General features: G+C 43.7%; 1 protein-coding gene across 2 annotated transcripts in view; it reads left to right on the plus strand.

The window, feature by feature from the left end:
• The window catches only part of DNAH9 (dynein axonemal heavy chain 9), a 382,482-nt gene that overhangs the window by 265,874 nt on the left and 92,122 nt on the right, over window positions 1-24,486 (plus strand). For both annotated transcript variants that reach the window (XM_024235511.3, XM_054535462.2), the window contains 7 exons: window positions 89-514; window positions 9,068-9,187; window positions 11,529-11,717; window positions 14,897-15,132; window positions 19,953-20,075; window positions 21,092-21,296; window positions 23,476-23,640. In XM_024235511.3, coding sequence (XP_024091279.3) covers window positions 89-514; window positions 9,068-9,187; window positions 11,529-11,717; window positions 14,897-15,132; window positions 19,953-20,075; window positions 21,092-21,296; window positions 23,476-23,640 — 1,464 coding nt within the window. The remainder of the gene's footprint in view (window positions 1-88; window positions 515-9,067; window positions 9,188-11,528; window positions 11,718-14,896; window positions 15,133-19,952; window positions 20,076-21,091; window positions 21,297-23,475; window positions 23,641-24,486) is intronic.

Consider the following 24,486-nt stretch of genomic DNA (forward strand, 5'->3'; position numbering starts at 1 on the left):
TGATCACTCCACAACCTAACTCCATCAGTGGCGGAGGACAAAGAAAGCCCATTCATGTTCCCCTAACGACCTCCTTCTCTTTTCCCAGACCAACCTGACGGAGCTGAAGTCATTTGGCTCTCCGCCTCTGGCCGTCAGCAACGTCAGCGCTGCGGTGATGGTGCTGATGGCCCCCGGGGGTAGGGTGCCCAAGGACCGGAGCTGGAAGGCTGCTAAGGTCACCATGGCCAAAGTGGATGGCTTCCTGGACTCGCTAATAAACTTCAACAAAGAGAACATTCACGAGAACTGCCTCAAAGCCATCAGGCCGTATCTGCAAGACCCCGAGTTCAATCCCGAGTTTGTGGCCACCAAATCCTATGCGGCTGCAGGCCTCTGCTCCTGGGTCATCAATATTGTGAGATTTTATGAGGTGTTCTGTGATGTGGAACCCAAGCGCCAGGCGCTGAGCAAAGCCACCGCGGACCTCACAGCTGCCCAGGAGAAGCTGGCCGCCATCAAAGCCAAGATCGCTGTGAGTGACCCCAGAGCCCCTTACCCTGCTAGTCCACCTCCAATACAAACAACGCTCTTCGGTCACCATCTAACACCTAATGTTATGGTTTTTAAAGAGAAGTGGGAAAACCACATTTTCATGCAAAATCTCATTTTTCAATAGAGGCAACTTTTTACATTTCTTTGTCAAACACTGTATAGGCCAAACAAGACAGTTCCACTGGACCACTGGTTTACAAGCTGTGGTCCTAAAAGGTTTTCTCCTTTTCTGAACAAAAGGTTAAAATTTTGAGACTTTTTCTCTTTCTCCTTGGAAATGTAGATTTTAGCCACCTTACCCTTTTTACCTATTCCCTTCAGGTCTAGCCAACTATCTGCCTGTCTCACTTTCAGTAGCATGGATGTGTGGAAATGTGTCAGCTATCTGCATTGTTTTGTGGAAGTTCTTTAAAGCAAGTTATATACTGTGACTTAGTAGGTGGCCCCCCTTGTCCGTAAATATAAAACTGTGAGGGTCATTAGCTTTTATAAACTCATGTAGATGTTGTTATTATGTCTGCTTCACCCAGGATTTGGAGATGGGGATTGTGATCTTGGATTCACACCTATTTGGGGAGATTTTCCTTGTCAACCTGAAATAATTGAAAGGATCAGAATTCATTTTTTTTTTTTTAATCTGTAGAGGCAGGGTCTCCCTATGTTGCCCAGGTTGGTCTTGAACTCCTGGGCTCAAGTGATCCTCCCACCTCAGCCTCCCAAAGTGCTGGGATTACAGATATGAGCCACTGAGCCCAGCCCAGAATCCAGCTTCAAGAGTTGATTTAAGTGAAAAACTGGGAATGGCCATTCGGAAAACATGAACTCCAAAGAGATAGAGTGAGTGCTGCAAAGTAAAACGTTAAGGTGTTACTTATATAGGCAGAAAACAAAGAAATTTTCTATAATAGGCTGGTTTATGAGTTACAACAATTTAATTACAGTTTTCTGTACAGCTTGTTTCACTTCCTTTCCAATTTAAAAGAGTGTATTTAACCTTCCATCTTAGATAATGTGGAGTCTTTGTGTGAGAAAGGTAAAAGGGAGGTTAATCTATAACAAAGATCAGCAATGAAGCTGGAAGGAGTCTTCCCTGGTGCCCTTTAGTCATTTGCAATGTTTTACAAGACAATGTAGGTAAGGAAAAAGGCCAATCTATAATCAGAGAAATAAAGGTTACAACTGCCTAGGTAATAGCTGCCTGTCCTATGACTCGAGACCTATAATCACATTACCTTAAGGCTCAAAATATTTTAAAGTTCCAACAGCTTAGATCTTGAATTACTTGCTTTCACACCCTTGAACTTCACCTTTCCCATAAAAATTTATACTAACAAAGTAACAGGTAGAAATCAGAATCCTGGAAGATAGCATGGCAGCTAAAAATCCATCCTTCCACATACCTTAGTTCCAATCCAAGCTGTAATATTTACTGATTGTGTGACCTTTAGAAAGGTTTCCAAAATGTCCAAACCTTAGCTTCCTGAAGTAGAATGGACACAGTAATAGTACCTGCTTCATGAGACTATTGTGAGGATTAAAGGATGTGCTGTGTATAAAGCATGAGACTAGAGCCCAGCCCATGATGAAGGGAGCAGCAGGAGCTGCCACCCCTGCTGTGAGCGTGACTGTAACTGCTCATCCACTACTGCCCCATTTGACAGCATGTGCCGTCTACCACATGCACATCCAACCTTGTGCATGGACTCAATCACGGCTGTGATCAAGTTCAATCCAAAAAATTTTCTGGATCTTTAATTTCTATATGTGCATTCTAGGCAAATAAGATTCTTGCTACAAATTTGTCATGAGGATAAGGAGGATTTTACAAGTTGTGAAAGACAGGATTGTAGACATGCCGTATGCCTCATGTGACATGGGTTTATTGATTGTTAGATTAGAATCTATGGAAAAAGGTTCTAGATCAAAGATCCTTGAGACCAATCTCTCTATTTAAAAAGATACTTTGGCCTGGGTGCAGTGGCTCATGCCTGTAATCCCAGCACTTTGGGAGGTCAAGGCAGGAGGATCATGAGGTCAGGAGATTGAGACTATCCGGGCCAACATGGTGAAACCCCGTCTCTACTAAAAATACAAAAAGAAAAATAAATTAGCTGGGCGTGGTGGCAGGCACCTGTAGTCCCAGCTACTCAGGAGGCTGAGGCAGGAGAATGAAGTGAACCCGGGAGGCAGAGCTTGCAGTGAGCCAAGATCAGGCCACTGCACTCCAGCCTGGGCGACAGAGCGAGACTCTGTCTCGAAAAAAAAAAAAAAGAACTTTGGCAAAGCAACTCACCTCTTCTCAATATGCTTGTTTTATAATGCACATGTTCATGGACTAGTTTACTTAAAACAGATGATAATCACCATAACAATGGCTCCCTTCAAAGAACATCACATGCAAGACACCGTCACGTCCCCATTCCTGAATTTATTTTTATTTTTTATTTTTAGAGAAGGAGTCTTGCTATGTTGCCCAGGCTGGTCTTGAACTCTTGGCCTCAAGTGAACTTCTTGCCTTGGCCTCCCAAAGAGCTAGGATTACGGGCAGACTACAGGCATGAGCCATCATGTCCAGCCCATATTCCTGCTTTTTGGGAGGGAAAGATCTCCCGATAATTTTTATATTTTTCCGTCTCTTCCAGAAAAGTATAACAAGAACTGCATTTTCAAAGACTCTTGACTCAAGTTATTTTAACTAAAGGAACAGTTGGTGCAAAGAGAATGTTTTCAAAATGTTTATACCTTTTCAGTAGCCAACATTCACATGATGGGCCCACTCAACCTGCGAAAGCAATAAGAATATTTTAAAAATCCTTGGCTACCTTTGGAAGGCACTTCTTTTCTGCCAAAATATTTTCTGGAAAGAAAAAATGTATTTTTGCTTTTAACAACCTCCTCTCCATCCTCCACTTATACATATCCCCGTCAACATCCCAGGAATGTGGGCACTCCCTGCTAATAACACAGGAGATGGGCTAACACCCATCCCTAACCAGGAGACCCACCCAAGGCAAGAAGATTCCTATATGCTGCAGGGCCATTCCCAGCCTAGTCCAATCTCACATACACACACCCAAGTCTTCCTTTTAGGATTTTAGGATAATTCCAAGTAAACAATTTCATATTCAGAATACAGAAAGTGGGGGGAAAGCATATTTCAAGGCAGATTTCAGTTTGATTACTGTATGCAGGACATTATATAGTTTGGATATTTGTTCCTGCCCAAATCTCATGTTGAATTGTAATCCCCAGTGCCAGAGATGAGGCCTGGTAGGAGGCATTTGTGTCGTCAGGAGAATCCTTTATAGCTTGGTGCTGTCTTTATGACAGTGAGTGAGTTCTTGTGATATCTGGTCATTTAAAAGTATGCGGCACCTGCCCCCCGGCAACTCCCTCTTGCTCCTGCTCTGGCCGTGTGATGTGCTCCTGCTTTGCCTTCCACCATGAGTAAAAGCTCCCTGAGGCCTCCTCACAGGAAGATGCCAGCGGTATGCTTCCTATACAGCCGCTGAGCGGAACCGTGAGCCCATGAAACCTCTTTTCTTATAAATTACCCAGTCTCAGGTATTTCTTTATAGCAATGCAAGAATGGCCTAATACAGAATGGAAACACATAAAAATGTTAACAGTGGCGGTTATCTCTGGGTGATGAATTTTGGATGGTTATTTTGTCTAGTCTACATTTTCTTTTGTTCTATAGTGAAGATATATTAATGTTATGATTTATAAAAATAATAGAACAAGGGAGGCATTTTCCTTGAGCGTATAATCCCACACAGAATGAAATATCAAATAGTAGAGAAAGGCTTCTGATGAGAAACAGGAATCTCTTTTAATTCTTACATCTGTTTCTGGTGCTTGAGATCACATCAGAGCCTGCTACCTAGCAGCTCAACTGTGTTCCAGTTGGCCCACGCAGTCTATTTGCAGATGATTTAATTAATTGCCAATATTTAAAACAGCAGGTACTTTTACGTAAAAATCTTATTTTAGGCCAGTCTAAAAATAATCAAAAGATTCTCATATGTCATTAATTGACCCTAGAGTTAAGTAATGGCTTCCCATTCCCACGGTTTTGCTCATTTTGTCATAATTTATCCCCACCAACTTCTATTTTTTTCAACACTAGACTCATCTGACAAGTTTCCATTATCTTCCCACTTTCTGATCACTTGAATTTCTGACTTCTGTCCATGTGTTATGCTGATATCTATTTCTTGATGTATCTTATTGAGGCAGTTGACCTTTTGCTAGCTAGCTAAGGCTATAAGTTGTCCATTTCCATGTCTTCCCAATATAGTTACAGTAACCAGTTTTATTAGGTTAGCACAAAAGTAATTGTGGTTTTTGCCATTACTTTAATGGCCGGCATGGTGCCTCGCGCCTGTAATCTCAGCACTTTGGGAGGCTAAGGTGGTTGCATCACCTGAGGTCAGAAGTTTGAGACCAGTCTGACCAACAATGGTGAAACCCAATTTCTACTAAAAATACAAAATTAACCGGGCATGGTGGTGCACGTCTGTAATCCCAGCTACTTGGGAGGCTGAGGCAGGAGAATCACTTGAACCCAGGATGCGGAGGTTGCAGTGAGCCAAGATTGCACCATTGCACTCCAGCATGGACAGCAAGAGGGAAACCCCGTCTCAAAAAAAAAAAAAAAAAAAAGAGTAATGACACAAACTGCAGTTACATCCGGGCATGGTGGCTCACGCCTGTAATCCCAGCATTTTGGGAGGCCAAGACGGGTGGATCACCTGAGGTCAGGAGTTTGAGACCACCCCGGGCCACATGGTGAAACCCCATCTCTACTAAAAATACAAAATTAGCTGGGCATGCTGGTGGGCATCTGTAATCCCAGCTACTCGAGAGGCTGAGGCAGAAGAATTGCTTGAACCTGGAAGGCAGAGGTTGCAGTGAGCTGAGATCGTGCCATTAGACTCCAGCCTGGGCAACAGAGCGAGACTGTCTCAAAAAAAAAAAAAATGCAGTTACTTTTTGCCAATCTGACAGTTAATGTAACCTTTATTTCCTGTTCTATTACATAGAGGCAGCTCCCTTGGAGCTCTCCGCTTTCAAGATGTGTTAGTCTATTCTTGCATTACTGTAAAGAAATACCTGAGGCTGGGTAATTTGTAAAGAAAAGAAGTTTAATCGGCTCACAGTTCTGCAGGTTTTACAAGAAGCATGGTACTGGCTTCTGGCGAGGCCTCAGGAAGCTTACAATCATGGCCAAAGGCAATGGGGAGCCAGAATGTCATATGGCAAGAGCGGGAGCAAGAGAGAAGAGGGAGGTCCCAGACTCTTTTAAACAACCAGATCTCCTCTGAACTAACTGATCAAGAACTCATTTACCAGCAAGGGAATGATGCGAAACCATTCATGAAAGACCCGCCCCCATGATCCAATCACCTCCCATGAGGCCCCACTTCCAACACTGGGAATTGCATTTCAACCTGAGATTTGGAGCAGACAGACATCCAAACCATAGCACAAGATGACGCTCTTACCCCTGCCTTCAGCTCCCTTCCTTCTACTTCCCAGCTTTTGTTATTGCTGCTTATCATTACTTTTGCTTTGTAACCACCAAAACTGAAAATACATTCTCTTCTGTAACCAAAATTAAGTGGCCTATGCTCTGTCCATAGACTGATTTGCAAAGTTAAAAAAGCAATAATTCCATTTCTATTCTGTGAACGTGTCTATATTGTTCATAACAGATCTAGAATTACATTCTCTTGTTTTACACAGCCTCTTCACCCCCACTCCCCAGAGTTTCTACTTTCCTTTATTCTCTCTTTCTCTTGCATTAGTTCCTTTTGCATAGCATCCATTATTTCTAAACTTTCCATTTACAATTAAGTATTCTTTGTTTGTCCTTCTTTGCTGCCACAACCTTTCTCTCTCTTATTCTGCTATGGCTCATTCTCAAAGAACGTTCTCAGAAATGTTAAGGAAGAGGTAAATTTTCTGCATTGTTATAGTCTAGAAATGTCTTCGTTTTATTCGTAAACTGAACTAACAGTTTTGCAAAGTATTGACTTCTGAGTTGCTAATTTTTTGTGCATAGAACACTGAATTTGTTGTTGTTGTTCTTGCTTTGTGTTTTGTTGTTTGTTGTTTGTTGTTTTTTTTTGAGACAGTTTCACTCCTCTTGCCCAGGCTGGAGTGCAATGGCGCAATCTCTGCTCACTGCAACCTCTGCCTCCTGGGTTCAAGCGATTCTCCTGCCTCAGTCTTCCGAGTAGCTGGGATTACAGGCATGTGCCACCATGCCCGGCTAATTTTGTATTTTCAGTGGAGATGAGGTTTTTCCATGTTAGTCAGGCTGGTCTCGAACTCCCGACCTCAGGTGATCTGCCCGCCTCGGCCTCTCAAAGTGTTGGGATTACAGGCGTGAGCCACCGCACCCTGCCACAACACTGAATGTTTTATGCTTTTGTCTGGGGAGAAGTCTCATGGACAGTCAATGTCCTGTTCCTTTGTGGATGCACAGTTTCCCCCCCTTTCCTTGAAGTCTTCTAATCTTTTCCTTTTGGTTCTTGGTGTCTGAAACTTTACATTGACGTGCTTAGCTGTCATTCTTTTTTTATATTGTGTTTGGCATGTAAAGATTCATTTTCTTCAGCTCTAGAAAATTATTTTGTATTATTTCTTTGGTAAATTCCCTTATGTTTACTGTTTACTCTTATTTTCTGGAAAGCATATCTGTCAGATGTTGGACCTCCTAGATCAGTCCTCTGTTTTCTCCCATCTTTTTGTTACTGTTTGTTTTCTTATGCTTTTCAGGAAATTTCCTCAAATTCACCTTTTAACCTTTCCCTTGATTTTGTTATATTTTATATTAACAACAATAGTGATTTCCACAAGAGTTTTTTTTGTTATTCTCTCTTCCTTTTAATAACATCCTGTTCTTGTTTTGTGGATGAATCATCTTGAATCTGTCTGAGAAACTGTGAAAGTTTTAACTTTGTTGTTGCAGTTGCTGTTTTTGTTGTTACCAAAATTCTGCCTCTTCTCTTTCCTAGGTCATTTTTTTCATCTTGTTTAACTTAATCTAAGCCTGCATTAAATCTCTTCTTGTCCTTTCATGTTTACAAGAGTAGTGATCAAAAGCTAATTCTAGGTCTGCAGGCAAGGGCAGAGCTGGTTGACTGGTAGAATTTGTTTTCAAGATCTGATGAGTTATGCCAAGATGTGGCACCTTTATTCTCTATTGACTTTCTTACCTGGTGACATAGGTGACTAGTGGCATTGCATACTGTGCATGTGGATGGAGATATGAGAGCAAGAATCAATAGGCTTCCAATTAATCCTCCTATTTTCATCTTCCCCTTCAATCACACCTGACATTTCTGAGATCTCCAGTTTGTATAGGGCTCTGTGGGCTGATCAGTTTCCCCTTGGTGAACAACAGCTAACTCTCAGTTGTCGTGTCCTCTGCCCTGCTCCAGCGGTCTCCACTCCTTCACCAGTGTGGTCCTCCATAAATCTGTTGGACTCCTCACCCTCCAAATGGCCCTCACCAATTTGCTTGGTGTAATGGGCTTATGACTATTTTAATTGCTTCATAATCATTTTAGAGAAGTCTTGGGAAGTGTAGGAGGTAAATGAGCATGGCCAGTCTGCCATCCTTAATTGGATGGCCCACCACCTGCTTTTTAAACTGCTTGGATGTTTAAACTTGGCCCTACATTGATTTCTCTTGTGCCTTAGTAATGACCAACAAAGCAGCCTGAACCCCAGTTATTGCACAGACCTGAGATGTATTTGGAGGTATCTGCTGTGTGTCCATGTATCTTTGTGTGTAAAAATATGTACTTGGAGGGCAACAAAAGCTACGTGCTTCAATTTTAAATTCTTAATACATTTTTTAAAAATTGAAATTATGTCTTTTTTATGTTCCTATACATCGTGTTAATGGGAGAGACTAGATGAGGTTAAGTAAAAGTTACCTTGTACTCTAGGACCTTAGAGCCAGTGGAGGACTTAGATTCCAGACAGCCCAGCCCCAGACTAACTGCAGCAGATACTGGCAGTTGTCCTCCCTGGCCCACATGGGTTGCTGTTGACCTTTTTCATGCTAACTCCAGTTTTGATGTGTTCTTGCTTCTAATAGCAGCACCTGCACCATTTTGTCAGGCTACTGGAACCCATTTTTCTCCAACTCAAGCAGAGGCAGAATGTATGCAACCTTCCCCCCATCCACATCCCTCACACCTCGTAGCATTCAACACCTCGATGACTGCGGTGGTGGGGTATGAAGTTCAGCTCTCTCATCTTGGAACAGGACATCTCTGGATGTCCACTCCACCCTCCCACTGCAGGATCAAGATGAAGTCCTTGCTAGGACCTGCCTGAGATCTTCCCCGAATGTGCCTTCATTTCCTTCTCTGCCCTGCTTTCCCTGGTCCCATAGGAATGCCCCCGCAGAGTGCCTCCTTCAGAACCACCTCCATGTGAACCCTCAGCTAATGAGCACTGGTAGTTACATGGGCTGAAATGACTGACGGTCCTTGTATTCCTTCCTATACAGCACCTTAATGAAAACCTGGCAAAGCTCACAGCCAGGTTTGAGAAAGCAACAGCAGACAAACTCAAATGTCAGCAAGAAGCCGAAGTGACCGCAGGCACCATCTCCCTCGCCAACCGCCTGGTGAGTGTAAGCCACAGCAGCCCAAGCTGTAATTATATTAGCAGGCTTGTCAAATGCCATGGAGGTGCAAGATAGATGAGCACAGCACAGCAGCGCTTTGACTTGGAGGGAAGTATTAAAATGTGCTGAAATGCAGGAATTGAGTCCTGAGGAAAATGTGGATGCATAAACCCTGATCTGATCAAAGGAGTTTTCTTATAGACATGGTTGGGAGGATGGGAGCACTGGATCTATCAGGCAGCTCATGCAAAATGGGAACACGCTTATATTCATGTGTATTGACCAGAAGAAACATTACAAGACAAAGCTAGCATTTTATAGGCAAACCGTGACGTTCCTGTCTATGTAATGTTTCATTATAAGGGTATGGCCAAGATTAGGAACTGAGATAGAAACAGAAAAGAATGAGACCTACTGACCCTGAGTATTTCAGAAAACAAACACACACACATATAAACACATGCTCCAGCCTTCCTGGGAAATCAAGTCTGCAGGTCAGGGCAGTGGTGCTTGTGTTATGAGTGTTTGTTTCTGCATAACAAATTACTCCAAAGCTTAGTGATTTTGTACAATAACCATTTCATAATATCTCACAAGTTTGTTGAGGGCAGGGCTCAGCTGGCCAGGTTTTCTGCTCCATGTGGCCATGACTGGGGTCACTTGGTACATTCAGCTGGTGGCTGGGCTGGAGGCCCCCGAGACGACTTCCTTCACATGCCTGGGCATCTTGGCAGTGATGATTGGAAGGGAGGGTGCAGCTGGTCCTCTCTCCCTTCCTCAGGGCCTCTCCACGCACTCTCTCTAGCAGGGTAGTCGGACGTCTTACATAGTAACTCAGGACATCAAGAACAAGTGTCCCAAGAGGCAGGAAGTGGAAAGTCCCAATATCTGAAGGCCTGGGACTGAAAACTGGCACAACAGCACTTCCACTGTATTCTATAGGTCAAAGCAGTCACAGATTAAAGGGCAGAGAGCACAGACAGCAACTCTTAATGACAGGAACGTCAAAGAATTTACAGCCTTTTTAAATCCCCTATGGCTTGTATTTCTCATCCCATATATCAGCTAAGACTCTGCAAAGCGAGTCAAATGGATATGATTTCTCTTCAAGCTAGAGACTTTATAGCACCCTCCTCATCAGTGAAGGGAAGTACACTCCACACCTGTTGACATTTATTCCAGCCATCATTGAATTACACAGCGGAGCCAGATGTTTTAATCTGGGGAGCAGTGAGTCATAGCCATCACTGAATGGAGCTGTGATGTAATGAAGACCTGCCATACCCAAATGTGTGTCTGTGCAGTTGTCACTGGACCAGCTTCTGTGTGGCTTTGAGATGATCCGTTTAGCTGAACAGTTCAGTTTAGAGACAGCAACTCTTGCCAATGTGCAAGAAGTCCTCCGGATCTCCTAGCTGGCCTGCCTTCCATTCACCTCCCTGCTTGGTTTCTGAACTTAGCGCAGCCTCCTCTGCCTGGCTGGAGCACTTTCTGAGTCAGTGCTCGTGGGAGGCAGTGTGGCGCTCTGCTCTAGGAGTCAGGATGTTCAGGCTCTGAAGCCACCCCTGTATCTACCAACCTAGAGATTCTGGTGAGATATTTGGACTTTCTGACCTTTGTGTAATCTGAAAACAGGCATGTGAATGACTGGGTTGGCAAATCTCTAAGGTCTGTCCAGACTCTGACGTTCCATGATGTTATCATTAGAAGAAAAAATAAAGGATGAGTCCTAATGCAGAAGCAAAGCTCCGCCATACCACTAACAGTCCTCTGTAGAAAGGATGGCTGTCCTCCCAGGGAGACTGTACCAACCCGAAGAGGGCTGGGGGGTCAGGACTTTGTACATACCCATGACCTTACCATGCTTCTCTGTGTCTCAATTAGCACATCTGTCTCCTCGCCCTCTGTGAATTATTTATGGTGCATGGATTTGATTTTGTTTATTTTCATTTCCCCAGCATTTGGAAAGGAGAAAGAAGTGGCTAATTTTCTAACATGTTCCACAGACCAGATATTGTGCTAAATAATAAACATACATGATTATATTTCATCCTCTCAACAACCCTTTGATTAAATGGTATCAGTCTCCACACATAGAAAGAGCAGAGTCAAACCCCGTCATCTTTCCTTGGTTCCTGTGATGCATGACAGAATGGGGGCTTGTGTACTGAAAGCTTTGCTACGGGCAGCGCAAATCCCCATTGGTGGAAAGGGCCATGTAAGTGACGTTCTGCCTCTTCCCGCTATGAAGCGTGCAGTGGGCGCTCTCCATGATGGAATCACGGCTCTATGACCTGCTGTGTAACACGCCTCCTCTCCTCTCTGGCTTTTGAAATGGTAGGTTGGAGGACTCACTTCTGAAAACGTGAGGTGGGCAGACGCCGTGCAGAACTTCAAACAGCAGGAAAGGACGTTATGTGGAGACATTTTACTTACAACGGCTTTCATTTCCTACCTTGGCTTCTTCACAAAGAAATATCGGCAGAGCCTCCTGGACGGAACTTGGAGGCCCTACCTGAGCCAGCTGAAAGTACGTATGGCCTGAATTTTTCCCGACCACATCAGCCTCTGGGCACCAATGGGAAGACATCATGGTCATAATTCACATCCTCTGGTGTCCTCCCGCACACTCACCCCCACCACCCTCTGAGCACCAGGTGTGAAACCTGCGTACCCGTGTCCTTCCACACTGCCTTGCATTGCTGCCCACTGCCCTCCAGGCCACCTGGGGGCAGCACCTCTCCTCTGAAGGCAGTCCTCCACGGGAACACTAGTCCTCTTCCCCGCAGGCTGTCTCCTAGCAATCCTTAAAGCTGTGAAACCTGGGAGATAGAAAAACAAAAACAAAAACCATTTTCGTCTCTGATCTCCCCACTCCAGAGCCAGACTTCATAGGAGCAGTCAGGGGAAGTTCCATTTCCCAGATCCTACCCTGCACCTTGTTACTGGGCCCTAAAGCTACGCAGCTTGTGCCAGTGACTCACAGATATCCTTCGTCGGCTTCCGTCCTGCATGATCCCATGAACAGCTGCTCACATGCTTCTTGTTTGGGCAGTTCAGCTTGTCCTGTTCGTGTGGCTAGGTGGATGTTACTCCCAACCCATCCCTTTACATCACCCGCCCCCCACCCCCTGCAATGTAACTAAGTGGAGAAATACTGGTTTCCCATTAAAGGGGATTCAAAGCTGTACTTGGACCCGAGCATCAGAAGTCCTAATATTTTCTTGGCACTTTCGCATCACTTATAGCAACCCACAAATACTCCCTATGTATTTAGCGTGTCCTACCACTCCACTATACAGGAGGCACACAAAACGTTCAAGACCGGCATACCTTTGGCAAGTTCCCAGTCCACTTGAGGAGATTAGGCTCATAGAAGTCAGCGAGGGTGGGCCGGGCGCAGTGGCTCACGCCTGTAATCCCAGCACTTTGGGAGGTTGAGGCGGGCAGATCAGGAGGTCAGGAGATCGAGACCATCTTGGCTAACAGAGTGAAACCCCGTCTCTACTAAAAATATAAAAAATTAGCCGGGCGTGGTGGCCGGCGCCTGTAGTCCCAGCTACTCAGGAGGCTGAGGCAGGAGAATGGCATGAACCCGGGAGGCGGAGCTTGCAGTGAGCCAAGATAGCGCCACTGCACTCCAGCCTGGGCGACACAGCGAGACTCCGTCTCAAAAAACAAACAAACAAACAAAAAACGTCAGTGAGGGTGAAAGTCAGCCCCAAATTTCACAAAATAAGGTAAAAGCTGTATTCCAGATCTATTTGTAAGTAGAACCTTAGAACAAAAACTCTTTCTATAGTGATCACTGTTGTCTCAGATCAGCTCATAAAACCCTGCTCACCTGACAATTAGCTGAACAGTAGTTTTTAAAATGCTAGCAAATAAAAAATAAAGCAGCTGTTTGACTCATCCTAAACACTTTTGGAAAAAGGAAATTGTTGAAGGAACCATCATTAACTGAGTGAATGAAGATGAGGAGCTCAGTAGCAGCTTAGTGAGGATTTTTCTGGCTTTGTTTGGGTTCTTAAGCTTTCTTGTGTCATGGACGTCTTTGGCAGTCTGGTGAGGCCTACGGATTCCTTCTCAGAATAATGTTTTTGAGCACGTCAAATAGAATGCATGAGATTACAAAGGGAAAAAATATGTTGGAACACAATTCTGGTCCCAGATAAGAATCCCCAAGGGGCTGATTTCCCTTCAGAGGTTTGCTGGATACTGTAGTACTGGTCATTTGTGCCCTTGGTAGATACAATTAAGAGGATGGGAGATGGTTTGGAGAGGTTTCCCTGGGATAATTGGGCAAAACAAACTTCAGAGAGGAGTGAGATGAAGGAGTTAAAAGGGTATTTGTCTAAACCTCGAAAGCATTATGCTAAGTGAAAGTAACCAGACACAAAAGGTGACATGGTAGGATTCATTTATAGTAAAATATCCAGAATAAGAAAATCCAAGGGAACAGAAAACGTATTCATAGTTTCCATGACCTGGGGGTAGACAGAAATCGGGGGGGGCTGTCGAATGAGTATGGGATTTGGGGGTGATGAAATGTTTTGGGGGTAGAGCTGATGGCTGCATAATGTTATGCATAGACTAAATGCCACTGAATTGTGCACTTTAAAATGGTTAACTTATTTTGTATCAATGTTACCTTAATTTAAAAATATATATATGGGTCATCAATGAAAAAGATTGCCTGTAAAAAAAAATTAAGTGAGCCCAGCATGGTGGGTCGCGCCCATAATCCAAGTACTTTGGGAGGCCGAGGCAGGTGGATTGCCTGAGGTCAGGAGTTCGAGACCAGCCTGTCCAACATGGTGAAACGTCGTCTCTACTAAAAACACAAAAATTAGCTGGGTCTGGTGCCGGGCACCTGTAATCCCAGCTACCAGGGAGGCTGAGGCAGGAGAATCACTTGAACCCGGGAGGTGGAGTTTGCATGGAGCTGAGATCATGCTATTGCACTCCAGCCTATGTGACAGAGCAAGATTCCATCTCAAAAAAAAAAAAAAGAACTAAGTGAGCAGGGAAAGGCTAACAAAGAAGAAAAAGAAGTGTCTGGGGCACACACAGGAGCCCTGAAGGGGCATAAGAGAAGCCACAGTCAAGTTCTCAGACCGATAAATACTCGCCAGGTTCCCCACAGGCACCAGCAGGCAAGTTTGCAAGAAAGAGTCCTGCAAGTGAATGGGGTGTTTGGGGAAGAGGAAAAGAAAACCCATCCAGCCTCTTGCAAGCTGGTGAAACAGACATGAGGAAAGAGTGGTTTGTGCCGGTTGGTGGAGACAGGAGCAAACCCACTAGGCATGGGACCTGGTTCTGGTTCATGAAGCGTGCACAAAAAACACAGACATATAGCAGAGAAATAACACTGTTAACATGGGTGAGAGTGTGTAGGAGGTCATAGATTAAAATACAGATAATCTAGTAGAAACTTGACTTAGGTAAAGATACCGAAAAACAAAGAATCAGTCACACGAGCTGAATTTCTGCAGTTATTCATCCATGGAGAGAAAAAAAAAATAAAGCTATCAGGACTTTAATAGAACCTGCTTCCAGAAATAATCACACAGCCAGAAAAGCATTCTTCAGCGGGACGTTGATCTTGCTTTTAAAGGAGTTGTGTCATTTGGTGAGTAACTATGCATTCACCCAGCTGAGAATGTCTGCTTCTGTTCTGAGCGTGGGGTGGTGTTTCTTCTTCACCAGACTCCCATTCCAGTCACCCCGGCCCTGGATCCCCTGAGGATGCTGATGGATGATGCTGACGTGGCTGCCTGGCAGAACGAGGGCCTCCCAGCCGACCGCATGTCCGTGGAGAATGCCACCATTCTCATCAACTGTGAGCGCTGGCCACTCATTGTTGACCCTCAGCTACAAGGCATCAAATGGATCAAGAATAAATATGGTGAAGATCTCCAGGTCACGCAGATTGGTCAGAAAGGGTAAGTGGTTGAGCACAAAAGTTCCCACTTTAGCCATTTGTGCAGGAAAATGTATAGATCATGAGCAGATTTTAAGCCCCAGTGAATGGTTTGTACACTCCTGGTCTCTCCATCAGGCTTCTCATGTTTCTCCTTCCATTTTAGCAAACATCTCAATGAAAGATGCCTGGGTACTAAGTCTTTGCTTTTCATCCACATGAGAAATTATGTACCACAACCTCTCGACCCATTCTGGGGTCCTTTCTTCACCATCCCTGGAGCTCATCCTTTCATTGTCCCTTAAACACTTCCTCCCCAAACTTCACATCCCATTGTCACATAGCTCTGTGCTTTATAAAGTCTTCCTCACACTTAGCCAAAGCTGCCTCCCTTATCTCTCCTCTACCCATTATTTCTACCTCTGCCCTAGAGCCACATCGAAAGAACAAAACTGTCCTCCTGAGGCACAATTGTACATTTCAGTAAGTCCCGTGGAGCAGCTGAGTTAGTTATGAAACCTTCAGAGCCCTTGGTACCTGCCATGTGGCTTCGTACTTACCTGTGGGAAAGTTACCATGTGAAGGGACTTAAATGGCACAGAGAATGTCTGGCCAGCACCCACCAGGCTTCAGTGGCTTGGGCCTCAGCATCCCTCATGACTCCCTTCATTTTAGCCTTGTGGTTTCAGTACTCTTCCTGTTCTATGTCATCAGGGCACCTGGGGAAACAGGATGGGGCAATGGGGAAGAGGAAGTGAGGCAGACATCATTCATTAGGAGGTTGATATGCATCAGTCTTGGTGTTAGGGGTTTTATCTCAAATGCCGTCCTTAATCCACACAGTTAATAAGGTTAGTAATCAACCGGTTAATAACCAGTAAGGTTATTGGTTCCATTTCACGTCCGAGGAAGCAGAGGTTCACGGAAGTTAAGTAATTTCCCTGGGGAGTTCGCCATTTTAAAAGTGATGGAAATTTGGCACTTGCGTTTATAGCAGCATTATTCATAATAGACAAAAGGTGAAGGGAACTCAGATAAATGGATAAACAAAATGTGATGTACACATGCAACGGAATATTATTGCCTTAAAAGGAAAACAGTTCTTAAAAGAGCATAATTAGATTGTTAGTGATACAAAGGAGAAATGCTTAAGGACATGGATACCCCATTTTCCATAATGTGGTTATTACGCATAGCATCCCTGTATCAAAATAGCTTATGTACCCCATAAATATATACACCCATGTACCCATAAAAATTAAAAGTAAAAAATGTTTTCAAAGAAAAAAAATTTAAATAAAATAAAATTGAAGTTAAAAAAAAAGGGAAAAAAATTCTGACACATGCCACAACATGGATGAATCTTTAAAGTGTTATGCAGAGTAAAATAAGCCAGTGACAAAAAGACAAATGTGGTATGATTCCTCTCATCCAAAGTTCCCAGGGTAGCCAAATTCATTGAGACAGAAAGTCGAATGGTGTTTGCCAGGGAGCGGGAGGGAGACGGGAATGGAGAGTTAGTGTTTCACAGGTACAGAGTTTCAGGTTTTGTTTTGTTTTTTTGTTTGTTTGTTTTTTGAGACGGAGTCTCACTCTGTCACCCAGGTTGGAGTGCAGTGGTGCGATCTCAGCTCACTGCAACTTCTGCCTCCCGGGTTCAAGCAAGCAATTCTCCTGGTTCAGCCTCCTGAGTAGCTGGAACTACAGGCGCCCGTCACCACACCTGGCTAACTTTTTTTTGTATTTTTAGTAGAGACGGGGTTTCACTATGTTGGCCAGGCTGGTCTCGAACTCCTGACCTTGTGATCTGCCTGTCTCAGCCTCCCAAAGTGCTGGGAGTGAGCCACCGCACCCGGCCAGTTTCGGTTTTGCAAGAACAGTTCTGTGAATGGATGATGGTGATGGATGCACAACAGTGTACTTAAAGCCATGGAACTGTACACATTAAGACGGCACACAATATATGTTACGTATATTTTACCACAATTTAAATATATTAATTAATAAATATGTTTAAAAAGTAATGGAGGCAGCTGGGCACAGTGGCTCGAGCCTGTAATCATAGCACTTTGGGAGGCCAAGGCGGGCAGATCATTTGAGGTCAGGAGTTCAAGATCAGCCTGGCCAACATGGTGAAATCCCGACTCTACTAAAAATACAAAAATTAGCTGGGCGTGGTGGCAGGCGCCTGTAATCCCAGCTACTCAGGAAGCTGAGGCAGGAGAATCCCTTGAACCCAGGAGGCGGAGGTTGCAGTGAGCCGAGATCGCGCCACTGTACTCCAGCCTGGGGGACAAGAGTGAAAACTCTGTCTCAAAAAAAAAAAAAAAAAAAAGTAATGGTGGCACTATTTGAACCTGGGTCATCCTCACTTAGAAACCCAAGATTTATCCACTCTAGCAAACAGCCACTCAAAGTGAGCTTTGTTGCTCTGGCCACATGTCCCAAGCATGCATGCACTGAGGTCCAGATCACTCGGGGCTGTTCAAATTGAACACATGATGTTAAAAATAATAGTTAACCAAATCAAATATTAAATATTATAATGCATCCATCTTATAGAGCAAACTTTGTTGAGAAGTGAATGCCAAGGCATGCTATGATATATATGTGGATATAGTGGCGCTATCTCGGCTCACTGCAACCTCCACCTCCTGGGTTGAAGCAATTCTCCTGCCTCAGCCTTCTGAGTAGCTGGGATCACAGGCGTGTGCCACTATGCCTGGCTAAATTTTGTATTTTTAGTAGAGACAGGGTTTCACCATATTGCCCAGTGGTCTTGAACTCCTGACCTCAGGTAATCCACCCGCCTCAGCCTTCCAAAGTGCTGGGATTACAGACGTGAACCACCGTGCCCGGCCAATATGATATATTTTTATTTGCATCTTCAGTCACGTAGTAATCCAACCCTGGCCTTCTCCCGAAACTTTAATTAAAATATTCTTTCCCAGCTGACTAACAATGCATTTTAGACAGGTGTATGTTCTTTTTGCTCATTGCAGTGTCCCTAGTGTCTAAAACACTGCCGAATGCATTGTAGGCCCTTAATAAATATGTTCAATTAATTCTTAGTTCATGTCCATTAACTACTTTCCTGTTGAATGGTTTTCTAGATTTGTTGTATATTATTTGAATACAAATGTTGCATTATATGTAATATGTATAGTCTTCTTTCTTCATATGAATGAAAATTTGTTCATCTCATTTGTCTTTTAATTTACTTCTGTGAGGTTTTACCTACTACAGTTCATTTTATTTTAGTTTTTTATTTGATCAGATTTGTCAACCATTTATTCTATAAATGATGCCTAGAGGAGTCTTTTTTCTCCAAGAATTTTTAAAATAGTCACCTACATTTTTAGTTTTTAGTTTTTTGTTTGTTTGTTTGTTTGTTTGTTTTAAGACAGGGTCTTACTCTGTCACCCAGGCTGGAGTACAGTGGTGAAATCATGGCTCCCTGCAGCCTCGACCTCCGGGGTTCAAGCAGTCCTTCCACCTTAGCCTCCCAAGTAGCTGCAACTACAGATGCGCAACACCACGCCCTGCTATTTTTAGATTTTTGTAGAGAGAGTGTCTCACTATATTGCCCAGGCTGGTCTCAAACTCCTGGCCTCAAGCAATCGTCCCACCTTGGCCTCCCAAAGTTCTGGGATTACAGGCATGAGCCACCAGGCCTGGCCCATTTTTAAGTTTTTTGAGTTTTCTTTTTACCTGGAAATCCAATCAATTTAAATAGTTTAAGCTACTATATGTGGTACAGACTAATTTTCCAAGTGGATAGCTATTGTTTCAATACCAAATATTAAGTTTTCCATTCTTTCCTGAATTAATTAGAAATGTCATTTTACTATATATTAAATTATTTTATTAAATAGGGTAATTATTCTTTTCTATGTATCTAATACCACACCAGCTCTTATTTACTTTTATATTTAGTAACATTTATTGTGGTGTTTCTCATTACAAAGGTAATGTATCATCACTGTAAAAAAAAATGAGAGGGCGGGTTAGGAGTTATAAAAAACATAAAGAAATAAAAACTTCTATAATTCATCTTTCAAAAACACTGCCAACTTATTGGTATATGCTGTCCTTTAAGCCTTCTTTCTACACATCTATATTGTTGATATATATAAAATATTTAGTATTAGATAATGAGTCCCTCCTCTTCTTCATTATTGGTTTTCTCCTTGCCAGCCTCACTGTATTATTTTAGGTTAACTGTAGGATCTTTGGTTGAGTTCCATAAAGTTTTATTGTTATTCTTTATTTGAACTGTATTATATCAGTCTTATAAATTGACTTTAAGAAAATCAACCTATTTACATATTTATTAAACTCTACATAACACTGAAAAGTTAAAAGTAACCTAGATCTTTGTTAATTGATTGATAAATTCAGGTGTATCAATATGGCCTAATACCCAGTCATTTAAAATTACATGGAAGGATATTTAATGACATGGTGAAATGACTACAATATATTTTATGTTAAAAAAACAGGTTATAAAACAAAACCATCATATGAATCTAATACTATCAAAGCTAAACTTGATAATATAATATATTCAAATATACACAGTATACACCAAAATGTTAAAGACACATTATGGTTTTCATTATCTTTTTTGTATTTTATAATGTCTCCCTATTTCTAAAAGTGTGTAGAATCACATAAATATAACTTTACATAGGGAAAAAATGTGGCCACTGAAAACATTCCAAATAGCTATGCCTCCAACTATACCACCATGTCTTAGAGGCCACGCTTGTCTCATTAAATGGTCTCGACTCCATAGCTTGCCACAGTCTCATACTCCCGGACTCATACTTGCTTCCCCAGCTACCTTCAAATCATAGAGCAGGCCCTGGAAGCTGGAGCTGTGGTGCTGATTGAAAATCTAGAGGAGTCCATTGATCCTGTTCTGGGACCCCTGCTTGGGAGAGAAGTCATTAAAAAAGGACGGTAAGACTCAGCTGTGTTGCTGACCCTTCATGGGGAGCTGGTTCATGGCCCTAGTTAGAATCATGAAGAGGTCTGCTCTTCCTAGAATTTCCTGTCTTCGGTTCATGTCAAGTAGCTCCCTGCAGCACATCCACCTTTCTTTCTTCCAGCAGAGCTCTATTTAGTGGCCTTTGTTTCCTAGAGAAAGTTTCCTGAAGAAACTTTGCTTCCATCAGCCAGTGTCCCAATTGACTTCCTTCTAAATGGCCACAGTGCACAATTTTGGAGAAACTTGAGAAGGAAATCGGTCAAAAAGCAGACTGGCTTTTAAGTATGAGCATCTTATACAAGCCAGTCATCTGAATTCTGACAACTCGGTTCCTTGTCCATTTAATGAGTCTCTGCTACTTTGAGTGCTGGCTCATGATGAGGGCTTAGCAAGCACAAGGCAAAGCAGGGGGTGGTGTGGAGAGGAAAAGAGAGGAAGGAGATGGGCAATGGGTTCGTATGAGGGGCAGAGTAATTATCATGAAGGGGTGCTTGACTCAGGAGCCTCACCCACTGCTGGGGCCATCATTGCCTTTACTGTCCTCAAGTCGTGCTCATTTACTTGGTTAATCATTTTCACCCATAGATGTCATTCCCCTGTCAGCCATGAGGAAAAGTAAGCCCTATTGCTGGCATATAAAGCACCTTGTGGAAACTGCAAGGTGGTTGGTTCACCTTCCTCAAGACACTTCACTGCCATCTGCTGAAAATTGTTCATAATGTACTAAACTACATTGACAGAACAGGCATGGCTCTTCCTAGAGTTGCACAGTACAGAACCAAACATGACAGCCATGGGAAAACGTCTATCCCCCTCCACACCTGTTCCCAACATTAGTGCAAAAAATAATCCCAGGGCTCATCCTAGACATACTCAGGAGGAATCCATCTGAATATGGCAATGTTGTTTGAAAAAAAATCTCAAATTCTGACCCCAACCAAATTTTGCAGGAAGGCACCTCACCTTCACATGAGCCTTTATGTTCCAGATTCATTAAAATTGGAGACAAAGAATGTGAATACAATCCCAAGTTCCGGCTCATCCTCCACACCAAGCTGGCTAATCCTCGCTACCAGCCCGAGCTGCAGGCTCAGGCCACCCTGATCAACTTTACCGTGACCAGGGATGGCCTGGAGGACCAGTTGCTGGCTGCTGTGGTCAGCATGGAGAGGCCAGACTTGGAGCAGCTGAAGGTGAGGACAGAAGGGAGAAAATGCTCTGCCACTAGAGCCTGCAGTGTACTGCACTCTGGGAGAGGTTGCGGAGGGGGGCTGTTTTTCCTGGATTAAGTCAGGTGGGTTCTGCTAGACTCTGGAAGACTGCCGACCCCATGTAGCAACCTGGGAATACCATACTGGGAAAAGAAGGGTGGGTGAGCTGAAGAACAGAAGCAAAAACAGTTTGAAGGCCAGGCGTGGTGGCTCATGCCTATAATCCAAGCACTTTGGGAGGCCGAGGTGGGCAGATCATGAGGTCAGTAGTTCGAGACCAGCCTGGCCAACATGGTGAAACCCCATCTCTACTAAAAAAAAAATAAGAATTAACTGGGCATGGTGGCACTAGCCTGTAGTCCTAACTACTCAGGAAGCTGAGGCAGGAGAATCTCTTGAACCTGGGAGGCGGAGGTTGCAGTGAGCCAAGATCGTGCCACTGCACTCCAGCCTGGAAATACGGTGAGGTTCTGTCTCAAAAAAAAGAAAAAAAAAAAAACAGCTTGGAGGCTGGACACTCCTATGACCAAGAGCAGAGCCTGGCATGAACATGAGTGCTGCTGATCACACAGGTCCACGTGCCAGAACTAAGCGGAATGAAATTCTACAAGGGTAACAGAACTAGGTCCAACAATGTTAGGGTCATGTCTTAGTCAGCTTGGGCTGCCATAACAAAATACCATAGACGGGGTGGCTTAAATAACACATATTTGTTCTCCTGTAATTCTGGAAGTTGGAAGTCTGCGATCATGTTGGTTTTTGGTGAGGCCTCTTTTCCTGCCTTGGAGGCAGTGGCCTTCTCACTGTGACCTCACGTGACCTCTTCTTTGCACACAAAGAAAGCCATGGCTCTACCCTGAAGACCTCATTTAACCTTAATTACCTCCTTAAAGGCCACATCTCCAATATAGTCACGTGGGGAGTTAAGGCTTCAACATAGGACTTTTAGGACAACACAATTCAATCCATAGCAGATAACGTGCTTTTTGTCCTCTCTTTAAATGTGATTAGATTATACAATATGGTGGGGTTGGGAGGCAGAATTCCAGTGCATGAGAGATTGAGTTCAGGGCTCCCTGGGACTCCGCTTCCTGCAATCATTCATTCATTGAACAGATACCTAGGGAGCACCAATTCTGTAACAGGCAGGATTTGAGGTATGGAGGATTCAGCAGTGAGCAAAGAAAACCATGTCCCAGCCTTCATGGAATCTACACTCTAGTGGAGGAACACAGAAAACAGCAATGTAAACAAATAAACAATGCCATTCAGATAGTGATAAGAATTTTTAAGAAAATAAAACAGGGTAATACTGGAAAGCCAGAGGGCAAATTTAAACAGTGGTGGTCAGAAAAAGAGTCTGTGAGGAGTTGGCATCTGAGCTAATTCCTAAATAATTGTAAAGCCTCTGGGCATAGAGCATTCCCAGCACAGAGAACAGCAAATCCTGGTCTTAAGACAGGATCAAGATATGTGGTTTTAAGAAACAGAAGAAAGGTCAGGGTGGCTGTGGCTGGAACCTCCAACAGGAAGGTTGTTCTTCCCACGGATCCAAAGGCTGTACAAGGGCAAAGACACTACAGCTGCCTGAAGTTAGTGCTTTAGGATACAGAGCAGTAAGAGAGGATGAGATGAGATCCGCTTGGATACCAGCACCCCACTCCAGCCTCGAGAAAGCTTTTATACAGTCTGCCATGGTTTTACACAGGCTAAACTGGAAGACAGATTCTGCTGATTTTTTTTTTAAGTAAGCCATAGGAGAGTTGTTCATTAAAGTAAATTGGTAATAGAGAGAACTCTCCAGAGAACTAAAACTGGACCCTAACCCTCTAGTCGCAGAAATAAGCTCCATTTAGTGAACACTGATAATGCAGTGTGTTGCCCATTGTGCATTAAGCATAGCACAGAAATCCTACAAGTAGGGACTGGGATTACAGAAGAGTAAAGAGAGTAAACTGACTCAAGGTCATGAGCCCAGAATATTGTACAGTTGGGCACCAATTTTGACTCCTTGTCTCCTGCTCATGGTCTGAAGCTCTTTGCTATTCTGCCTCCAATTTACTATCTTTAAGGCAAGGGACTCTCGCCCTATTCAGACGTATCCTTAGAGCAGGATGCCCTGGGCATCTGCACCTGACTGTCTCTTGCTTGATATTTGCAGTCCGATCTCACAAAGCAGCAGAATGGATTCAAAATTACCCTGAAAACGTTGGAAGACAGTCTTCTCTCTCGCCTCTCCTCCGCCTCTGGGAACTTCCTGGGAGAAACAGCGCTGGTGGAAAACCTGGAGATCACCAAGCAGACTGCTGCCGAAGTTGAGAAAAAGGTAAAACTCCTCTGGCTAGTCTGGGAAGGCAGCCTAGGCTGGGGTCCTCCTACAATTTTCTCTCCTCTTAGACAATGAGTCTGACTTTTAGAAAAAAGTCAAAGTAACGCATGGCTTTTCTGTCTTAGCAAGGTTCTTCTAGAAAGTCTACCTAGGCAGGATTCCTGAAGTGACTACCCCATATATCTTGTGTTATGTAGTTCCTACTTTCTGGAAAATACTTTTGATGTCTTAACTCCATCCACAGTTGATGAACACTTAAGCCTTTGCAGGGCCTGGTGTTCTGCGCAGGGAATGGTAGCTCAAAATGGATACCTCAGATAGTGTGTGGAATTGCCCTGAAGCTAAGGAATCACACTGCTGGAAAAGCCAACTGGTTTGGGCATGATTGCATCCTGACAAAACCCACCGGACCGCAGAATCTCACAAGTCTGATCTTAATGAGAAAACCTCAATGACTTCCTGGGAAACTCAGCTCTCAAAAACTGTATCATCCTGGGAAGTGATGACACAGTACCCTACTGTGTGTAGCTTCCTTTATTTTATAATGTTTGGAAGGCCCTTGGTCCCCCCTGTGAGGACTAGAAGACGGGGTGTGATGGGAAAGGTGCCCACCCCCTGCTCTGTCCCAGCATACCACCAAACCTCCAACAAGGCCTTTTGCAGTCTCAGTCTCATGCTTGGATCAGAAGAGCATTGGAGATATTGGCCCTGAGCAGGACAGAGCATATCTGTAACAGTGTCCAGGAACAATATACCTTTGAGGGAAGATGCTTATTGCCAGATTATTGGGATTTCTCCAAATATGAAAGACTTCGTTCTAGGTAGAGACAAGGTAGGAAATAT

This window comes from Pongo abelii, chromosome 19 (genome assembly GCF_028885655.2).
Source record: "Pongo abelii isolate AG06213 chromosome 19, NHGRI_mPonAbe1-v2.0_pri, whole genome shotgun sequence".
In the NCBI taxonomy this organism is placed as follows: domain Eukaryota; kingdom Metazoa; phylum Chordata; class Mammalia; order Primates; family Hominidae; genus Pongo; species Pongo abelii.